The 9,586-nt window shown below is 58.6% G+C and overlaps 1 protein-coding gene across 2 annotated transcripts; it reads right to left on the bottom strand.

Moving 5' to 3' along the window:
• Positions 1-33: 33 nt before the first annotated feature.
• CHADL (chondroadherin like) lies at positions 34-9,551 on the bottom strand. 2 transcript variants are annotated; one of them, XM_075154087.1, is made up of 6 exons: positions 9,078-9,551; positions 6,524-6,613; positions 4,904-5,074; positions 3,152-4,813; positions 2,309-2,475; positions 34-1,973 (listed from the first exon to the last, which is right to left on the bottom strand). In XM_075154087.1, the coding sequence occupies exons 1-6, from the start codon at positions 9,129-9,131 to the stop codon at positions 1,748-1,750; spliced, it is 2,370 nt and encodes a 789-aa protein (XP_075010188.1). In that variant the 5' UTR covers positions 9,132-9,551; the 3' UTR covers positions 34-1,747. The 2 variants fall into 2 exon arrangements, with proteins under 2 accessions (XP_075010188.1, XP_075010198.1); XM_075154097.1 differs by lacking the exon at positions 6,524-6,613.
• Between the last annotated feature and the right edge of the window lie 35 nt (positions 9,552-9,586).

Raw genomic sequence — 9,586 nt, 5'->3', positions numbered from 1 at the left:
TTTTTATTTTTGAGGTGTGCAATAGGCTTTTTCTGTGCACGTGCCCCTGTCTATTTCCCAGTTCTGTTGAATATCACAAGAGCGCAATAGATCACTTAAGGCGGGCGATGCCATTTCGCATTTTAGAGCATTAGTAACATTTCTCTCTTTCCCCAGACTGGCCATCAAAATTCAGGACAGAAATCGGAAAGGTCAGTGTGGCAACAGTGATGAAAAACAGTTCTAAATCTCCTGTAGCAAGTTCCTGTGAACTTTCTGCAGGCGAGGAAGTGCCCTGCCTGTTGGTGCCACTGCGGGGCCCGGCCGGCTGTAGGGCAAGTGTTTTGTCAAACCCTGCAGGGAAATGGTGGCTGCCCAGGACACCGCCTTGGCCACGAAATGGCTGCCTTGGCCATGCTCCCCTCGAGTTTCCAGGCGAGAGCTTGTGATGCCAAAATAGTTCCCGCTTTGCACAGTAGTTCATGACAAAAAAAAATGTTGGCAAGCTAACCGACTAGAAAACCCTGGGTAGAGGCTGGGAGTTAATTAACACAGTCTTCCTCTTTTCCCTTCTGAAGAGGAAAACGGAGCCTTTAACTGGAGAGGGAAGAAAAGGCTGTGGGGGAGCAATGAAACACAAGTGGAAAAAGTGCAGAGGGTCTGTGTCAAACCGGGCAGGAGAGCTGTGCCATCTTGGCCCATCCCTAACTGACCCCCTGGGAGGGCCCTGGGCTCCTGGGGAAACCCCGATGGGGTGAGCGGGGGCGGGGGGGTGGGGGATTTTTATCCTGATGGGGCTTCCCTGCCCACCTGCCCGTGCCTGCTTGCCTGTCCTGGCAGCTCTGCCTGTCACCAGCTTGCAATAGGTGTCTTAATGTGGGAGGATCCCGCCTGAGGGCAAAGCCATTGCGTTCCCCTCTTCCCTTCCCTCTTGGGCTGCTGCCTTTCCCCAGCCGTGTCAAACCGCTGGGCTGGTAAGGCCAGCCGTCTTTATAGGATGATAATTTCCAAACGCCTTTGGCTTTCCTCCTCCTGTTTTTTGCTGTAACAGTTCCTCACATGGTCATTGAACAGCTAGAAGTGTTTTACCTTTTAAAGCCTTCCCAATTTGAACAAACTTCTGACTTGCAAAGGAAGAATCGCATTGTGTTCCCCCTGGGGTTGGGGGGTCCTAACCTGGGCTGCCATGGGGAATAGGTTGGGTACGTCGCTTATACATGGGATTTGGGAACCACCGATCAAATTTTGCAGGAAATAGAAAGCTTTCAATCTGCTTATGTTTTAATTTTGAGGAGCTGCTGGGAATTCAGGCAATGTTTTGATAATTTTTAAGTTTTCTGCTCTAAGATTTGAGCCAGTGCAGGATCTTGTGTTGGTGCTGTTTGCAGCCTGCTCAGGGCTCTTTAATAATTTCTGAAGCTGTGAAAACACAGCGCTTTTAAAAACAAAAACAAACTAACTTGTGGATTCCAGCTTTTCTGCATGGCTGAAGGGAACCTTGGGAAGAAAAAGCAAGTATTTGGCTTTGTTGTTCAAGTCATTAAAGCGCATTGCAAACACTACAGAAGCTTTTTGCACTAGTTCTTTCCAGGGTAACGTGCCTCTGTGTCCTGCAAAAACAAACCCTGCATCTTTGGAAAATTGGCATCGCTCCGGTGGCACCAGGCTCTCCTTGTGCAATATCCAGGTTGCCACGGTGGGGACAGATCCAGCAAAACTGCTCTCACCAGACTTTAGGTATGGACCTGTTGCGTCCCGCACGTGTTTCCTAAGCTCTGCTCTTCTTGAAGCCTCTGGCTGGTGATTTTCCCGATCTCTTTTTCTTGCTGGGCTTGCGTGCAGCCTTGGTCTTGTCAGGACTGGCTCCCCCAGCCTCGCCTCGGCCCCAGCCGGGGCAGGTTTGGAAAGCGGTGGAAAGCTTCACCTTCAGCCCCCGGGCTTCTGCAGGGGACCCACAGGTGGCCCCTACGCGGAGGTTGAGTTTGTCAATCCACCTGGAAACATGGCAGGAGATCAGGGATAGGAACGGGACGGGGTGAAGGGAGAGGCGAAACTCCGTGCCTGTGAATGGGCGCGGGTCGCTTCAAAGCCAGGCCGGGTTGCTCAGGACCTCGCCTGGGGGAGCTGTGAATATCTGAGTGTCTGCCCACCCCAGCTTGTGGCTGCTTTCCCTACACCAGGAAAGCCCAGGCTACTTCCATCCTTGCACATCTCCATCCATCTCCATCTCACCACCGTGGGAGAAGACCCAAAATGGCCACGGACTCGTGCCTCTGGCGCGGCAGGGTCCAGCTGTCCCCCAGGGCTGTTCCCCCCTCGCGGCACTCACCTGCGCAGGGGGAGGAGCTGGCAGTCGCAGCGGAAAGGCACATCCCTCAAGTTGAGGATCTCCAGCCCCGTGAAGTTGCTCATGTCGGGGATGCTGCTCATTTTGTTGCTCTCCAGGTAGAGGCTTCTGATCTTGGGACCAAGGCCAGCGAAGGCACGGGGGGAAATCTGCAACAAAGCAAGGGTGAGTTGGGGGGTCCTGACGGAGGCAGGGGAGCAAATCTCTGCCCTTGCACTGCTAATTAGCCTGAGGGGCTGAGAGAGCCTGTCCTGAACCTGGTGGCCCTGTGAAAGAGCTGTTTTAAACAGCAGCACACGTGCTCGGGGACTGTTAATTAACTCAACCAGTTTCAGTCAGATTTTGGGGCTCACTAGACCCTGCTCAGTCTTCCTGGAAAGGTGACACGCAGGAGGTCTTAGAGCAATCCCTGGGCGCTGTTAAAGGTGGATGGTCCTTACACCGCATTCTTTAGAGGATGGAGGCATTCAGGGTAATAGCGGTGAAAAGTCCCACAGGACAGCTTGTAGTAAGAGCAGGAGAAATAGGGCCAGGACTGGGGGAAGGGAGTGGTTTGGGGAATGGTCTGGACCTCACTGAAACCGAGTGTCTTTAAAGACCAGGGGGAGTGAGCCTGTCCTGCGGGATAGGTTGGAGCAAGACAACACTCCAGCCAAGCCCAAGGCAGCCTCTCCTCCTGACCAGGCTATGGAGCATCTCCTGAAGCCTTGGGAGATCGGGGACATCCGTTCAGATGCCCCTGTGGGTGCTACCAGCCCTGGGCGCTGGAATGAGATGGGAGCTATGGCTGTGCCCTGCCCCTCAGAGGTCCCCAACCCCGCACACCCGCTCCAGGCCCATGTTGTCCAGGTAGAGGTGCTGCAGGCTGGAGGCCACCGGCAGGAAGGCGTTCTCCCCCACGCGCTTGATGGGGTTTCGGGACAGCTTCAGCTCGCTCAGGGCGGGCAGGCCCCGCAGGGCTGCCGTGGGCACCTCTGCCAGGCGGTTTCCCTCCAGGTGCAGCTTCTCCAGCATCTTGGCAGGAGCCAGGGCAGCGGGGGCGATACGCCCGATGGTGTTCCCAGCGAGGTAGAGCCAGCGCAGCCCCCCGGCCCCAGCCAGGTCGCCTTCCGCCAGCTTCCCGATGGCATTGTGCTGCAGGTGGAGGGAGATGAGGTTGGGCAGGAGCTGGAAGGCACCCGCGGGCAGGCGGGCGAAGGCGTTGCGGTCCAGGTCGAGGTAGGCCAGCCGCGGAGCCCCCTCGAAGGCGGTGGCCGCCAAGGTCGAGAGGCGGTTGTCGGTGAGGTAGAGGTAGACCAGGCTCTCCAGCCCCCGCAGCGCCCCAGGGCGCAGCGCCCCGATGCTGCAGCTCTGCAGGTGCAGGGACACCAGCTCCTTCAGGTCGGGGAAGGCGCCCGGCGGCACCGTCCCGAAGGTGTTTCGGCGCAGGTCGAGGAGGCGAGTGTTCCCGGGGAAGCCCCGGGGGATCTCCCGCAGGTCCCTGTTCTCGCAGGACCCGTGCCGGAAATCGGGGGAGCAGGCGCACCCCTGGGGACACTGCCTGCTGCTGTCTGCCTTTGGCTGCTCCGATGGTGTGGCGGGGCTGGGGGGCAGCCGGGGGCGGTCGCATCTCATCTCGGGGGGCCTCAGGGAGTCGAGGGGCCGGCCGCGGAGGGCGGGGGGTGCGGCGCAGGCCCCCTCCACCTGTACTCGTGCCCTCGCCAGCCAGTCGTGGAAGGGTCGCAGGAGGCAGGAGCAAAGCAAGGGGTTCCCGGCCAGGCTGATCCTCGCCAGCCCCCCGGCCCCGGCCAGGGGCGGCAGCCCCTGCAGCTGGTTTTCGCGGAGGTCCAACGTGCGCAGCTGGGGGCTGCGGGCAAAGGCATCGGGTGCCACGTCCTGGAGGGCAGCGTGGTCCAGGAAGAGGTGCTTCAGGGAGGCCATGGCCAGGGCCTCCTCGGCCACGTAGGTGATGGGGTTGTGGCCCAGGTCCAGCCGGGTGGCCCCATCCAGCCTGGCCAGGGCCTCGCCGGGCAGCGCCTGCAGCTCATTGTGGTCTAGGCTCAGCCTGCGCAGGGCGGGCAGGGCCGCGAAGGCCTCACTGCCCAGCACATGGAGGGCGTTGTGGGACAGTCGGAGCCACCTGAGGACCTGCAGACCCTGGAAGACCATGTCTGGGAGGTAGACCAAGGCGTTCGCCCTCAGGTCAAGGACAGTGAGGGATCCCAGATGGCCAAAAGCACCCGGTTGGATCTCCTCAATGTGGTTCCCCTCCAGGCTGAGCTGCTGGAGGGAGGACAGCCCATCCAGGGACTCCTGGTAGAGGAGGGCTAGGCCATTGGAGGCCAGGTTGAGGTAGACCAGTCTCCCTAGCCCACGGAAAGCCCCTTCCTCCAGCCTCTCCACCTTGCAACGCTGCAGGTCCAAGTGTGTGAGGTACGGGGTGGTAAGAAAAGCTCCCGCTGGGATGACCGTGAGGCTGTTGCCCCGAAGGTCCAGTTTTTTGGTGAGCTGTTGGTCACACAAATAAACACTGAGTTACCCCAGGGCTGCCATCCCCAACTCCTCTTCCCCCCGTCCCCTGCCCGTCCCTTTGCCCACCTGCGGGATGGTGCCGGGGACGGCTGTCAGGTTCCCATTGAGGCAGAGGACGTGGGCGCGGAGGTTGTCACAGACACAGGGTGCGGGGCAGCGGGCGGCAGCCGTCCCCCACAGAGCCAGGGCTGCTGCGAGCAGGAGGAGCCCCCAGGACAGCCTCATGGCGGAGAGCACCTGCGGCCAGGGAGAGATGGCAGTGAGGCCAGGAGAGGGGCCAGGTTCCCTTGCATCCCCAAACAGCATCGCCTACCGGCACTGGGACATGGGGGGGCCGTTGCTGTGACCTAGCGGGGCAGGTCTCGCTGTCTCTTGCTCTCACACCATGACTTTACAGGTTATAAATGAGGAAGAGAGCAGAAGAGGAGAAAAGAAATATTTAGAATGAAAAGTGAAGGTCATAGATAGCCGGTCTCCACTTGGAAAGAGCTTTTACCCTGGTTACCTAAACTCTCTGAGGGAGGTTTGGGAGGACCTGTGAGAGGCTCGGCAGGAGCACAGGGTGACTTGTGGGCAACTGGCCTGGAGCTGACCCCCCACCCCCCCACCCCACTTTTCTTCTTATATCACTAGCATAAAATTGTCTTGATCTATACAGAGTATCAATATTCCTCCTACAACTAAGGCTTGGGTTTTTTGTAAGACAAGCAGGTATAGCTATCCAGGGAATGTGATCATGCTGGCTTTCTGAGCTGACACCTTTCCTTTAATTGCAAATGTCCCATCTCCACCACCCTGGCCACCTCCCAGCTCTGCACCTCCCCCCCTGCACGGTCCCTGCTTCCTCCCCCCCCCAAGCTATTCATAGCCGGTTTTGGAACAGATCGCCACTGTTTAGCTGCAGGAAGGACAGGTTGGTTTTGGCCGGGCAGGAGCGAGCCCCTGGGGTGGAGGGGCCAAGGCTGGGGCGAGCAGAGAGGGGGCAGCGGGCAGATGTGGCCAATACACCCCCCTAAGCTCTGGGGAGCAGCAGCAGTGGGGTCTGCAAGGCTCAAACCCGTGGAGCCACCATGGTGCTCCTCCCCTTGCCCACCGTGGCTCATCGTCCCCCATGGTCCCATGCCCCCACTCTGCCCTCCTGCCGCCACCACAGCCAGCCCTGCCTTGGCCCCCACACGCACTGGGGTCACCCTCCTCCTGCGCAGCCACCAGCAAGTGCCACCAATGCAATGCCCCCAGAGCAACCCCCATCCTGTGCCTGGGCACTGCCATGTGCCGGGCACCATCCTGCCACCCCCTCCCACACACCTGGGGGTCACACACCTGGGGACTGGAGGTACCTGCTCCGAAAAAGGCAGCAAAAAAAGAGGGGGAAGCGTACCCCCCCACACACCATCCAGCAGCTGCCAAGCTCCTGCGCCGGTGTTTGCTCTCCTCGCAGAAGTGAGAGCTGAATGGGCCCCGTTGTGTCGCTTTCCCAGCAGCGCTCGCTGGACGGAGCCAGAAACGCCGGAGGAGGAGGAGGGGGGGGGGAGGAAGGGTAGAGCACCCCTGGAGAGAGGGCAGTGACCCAGACATCGCCTCCCCCTCACCTCGCAGGGGACCGGGAGCACCGGCGCTGGGGAGCCAAATCCTGGCAAGTCGCAGCGCCAGCCCGGCCAGAGCCCGTGTGGGATTTGCACTCACTGTTTCCCAGGCTCTGCCTTTCCTTTCCTGGCTGCGTAAGTCCCAGGAGCTACAGAGGTAAAGGGCAAAACTGCATCGGCGGCGGCAAGCCTGAGCAAAAGGAAAGAGGCAGCTGCGGGGCCGTGCCGTATTTACAGCCCCCACTTCTCCTGCTTTTGCTTCTCTGCTTGTTTTAGAGGCCAGGGATGACAGTGCCTGTGTGGAACACCATTTGCTTGCAGAAGGCCATGGAGGCCTTCATTTTCCTCCCTGACTCTGTCATTTCCCTTTTTTGGCTCTGTGTTTTGCTCTCCCAGGGAACACTAGCAGATCTGCAGCCCGACAAAAATCTGGAAGATTTGATAGTAATGTCCCTCTCCCCTTCAAGTCCTTCCCCTATTTGGCAATCTCAGCTGCCAGAACCAGTATGTCCCATCCCGGTGCTGCCTGTAAGCGATGGATGTGCTGGCCGGGGCCTGCGAGCTTCCCCACAGCTGGATGGCCAAAGCCTCCTTGCCCACTGCCTTGGGCCGGCATCCCCTCCACCAAGACCCGTTTCAGGTTCGTGGCTGACTGACCCCCCCACACCATGTCTGGCACCAAGTTTGGGGCAAGCTGAGGAGCAGCCCCAAAATGAAGCAGCTGGGAGCCAGGTGTTTGCATTCGCTCCCAACCTGGGGTCTCCACTGCTGCCCTCCACTTCTGCCTGCGCACAACAGGAGGAAGCCCCCGGCCCAGGCTCGGCTCCCTTGTGGGCTGCACTGCAGCCGGGAGGAGGAAAGCGCCCGCAGATCCTCGCTGAGCTGGCCGCAGTCACGTTCAGGGATGGGTGATGATGCTCCCCTGAGGATGCTTCATGCGAGGGTGGGGTGTGTGACATCGCGGCATCGGGATGGGGGGAGGCAGTCTGATGGGCACTGGGAAATGCCTGCGGCCAAGAGGGTTTTGTCCCACCCGCTGGTGCTGACCGCGGGCTTCCTAAGGGTCCCTGCTCCCGGCCCAGGGCCAGCAGCCCTAAGGCCAAGTGATGTTTGCTCCTCAGCTCAGCCCCAGCCCCTCTGCCTGGGCCCCGAGCACTGCCGCGAGCCCAGAGGGGGGCCAGCTGATGCCGGGCTGGGGGGAGCCGGCAGCAACCCCATGGCTCTGTTGGCAGCAGGAGGAAAGTGGGGCTTTGCTCAGGAACGTGAGCGGGGCCTTGGGGACAGCCAGGTGAAGACAGGCCCTCGAGCCCCCTGAGCTGCTCCCGCTCTGTCTAGCAGTGCTTTGTCCACCGCCCCAACGTCAGCCTCTCCTCACTGCCCACTGGCGGCCCCCCGTGCCACCCCAGAGCTGGCCCTGCAGCACCACCTTTCCTGTACTGGGGGCCGGCTTCTTACTGGATCTGCTGGACATCACTGCCCTCCGCTTGGGGCTCCAGCCAGGGACTTTCGGGAGCCTGAGGGGATCTTGACCATCTCCACCTGAACTATGACCTCCACCACCCCGCTGCTGGCCACCCTGCACTTCAGCGGCAACCCCATGCACTGGCTGATGTGGAACCACCTGCTGCAGCCACCATCACCCCCACCACAGCCCTGGCCACCGCTCGGCCCACCACCACCTCCCCAAACCACGCCTGGCTGACTGCGTGGGCAGCGATACCTCCCTCGTGTAGGCCTGGGCTCTGATGGGGGACCACGGGGAGGTCAAGGTGCAGTACCAGGTGCCCAGGCACCAAGTAACACATCTGCCCTTTCCCCAGCCTCCCCACAGGCTTTGAGTTTGTTCATTTACCCAGCAATGATCTCGCCGTCTTTAGCATCTACTGAGGCTACAGGGAGGCAGCCAGACTTCGCGCTCTCTGGTGGGGCATGGGACATGAGGGAAGCACACTTGAACTTCCACTTGGTGGGCTTTAACCCACCTCTGCCAGGCCAGATACTTTTGCTTTCCATTAAAGAAAATGTTTTACCTTTGCCTGCTAGGAGCCCGATCCCGTTACTACTACAGTGATTCACTGCTCATAGACACCCCCAAAACTGCCCCACATGGACAGAGCTCTTCACCCCCACTGCTTTGCTGGACTAATGAAGTTCAAATTAAAAATACTTCCAACAACTATGGTGCTTTTGGGGTGAGATGGTTGCACAAGACAGGCTGAAGCAGCACTGGAATGACCCCACGTTCCTCCAGGGCACTGCTGGGAAACGGTCATCCTCTGGGAGCAACTTCTAATGGAAACCAGAGTTAGCAATTCCCATCCTCTTTTTTTTTTTTTTCCCCCTAATCCTGAGGCATAAGCCAATTTTAAGGGACTTCTGACGCCATGTCCTACCTAGAAGCAAATCTGTCCTCTGCAGAGACTGTCACTTCTACCTTCACGCACCCCTTTTTCCTATAGGCTTCTAATCTTGTCACTGAATACCAGGACCAGGAAAATCCTGTTTCTAAATATTGTTTGCTTTCGAGAGAAACTTAGGGATCAACATCTCACGCTTGTTCTGCTACTATGGCTTGGCTACTCAAAGCTTCCCACCCAGGTTCTCCCCGCAACCTGGCCCACAGGCTTTTGCGCAAGCAGCAGCATCCCTCTGACCTTCGCAGGCTCTGTCCGACAGCCTTGCACAGACAACATGCTCCATGGGACCATGGCAGATGTCCTCCTGTAGAGGTTAACCCCTTGGCTTGGTCTCTACATCTCTGTTCTGCATCACTTTCCTTTTCTGCATGACCCTCCTCCAAGGCAGAGAGGCCTGAAGAGCAGCAAGGGGTCAGGGAGCTCCAAGGAAAGCTACGCTAGGTTCAAGACTTACAGAGAATACAGATTCTTTTATGTCTTGATTTTGCCCTCAAGCTTATGGCAAAACTTAACAGATTTGCTTTTGCAACAGACAGCTGAAGGAACGGGATGGGATGAGGTAGAGGCAGGGCTCAGCCTGCAGTGATTAAAGCTCCTTCTGTAGGCGCAGGTACCTTCACTTCAGTTGATTTTTACCGATTTGGACACAGAGGAGTTCCAGCTTCAGTCACAGAAACTGGGAGAAAATGCATTTTGCTCTTAGCCTTAGGGCAGCCTTTTTTTAATGAGGGGACACTGCTCCTACA

This window comes from Calonectris borealis, chromosome 1, assembly GCF_964195595.1.
Source record: "Calonectris borealis chromosome 1, bCalBor7.hap1.2, whole genome shotgun sequence".
Lineage (NCBI taxonomy): Eukaryota > Metazoa > Chordata > Aves > Procellariiformes > Procellariidae > Calonectris > Calonectris borealis.
This window is presented reverse-complemented; position numbering and strand designations above follow the sequence as displayed.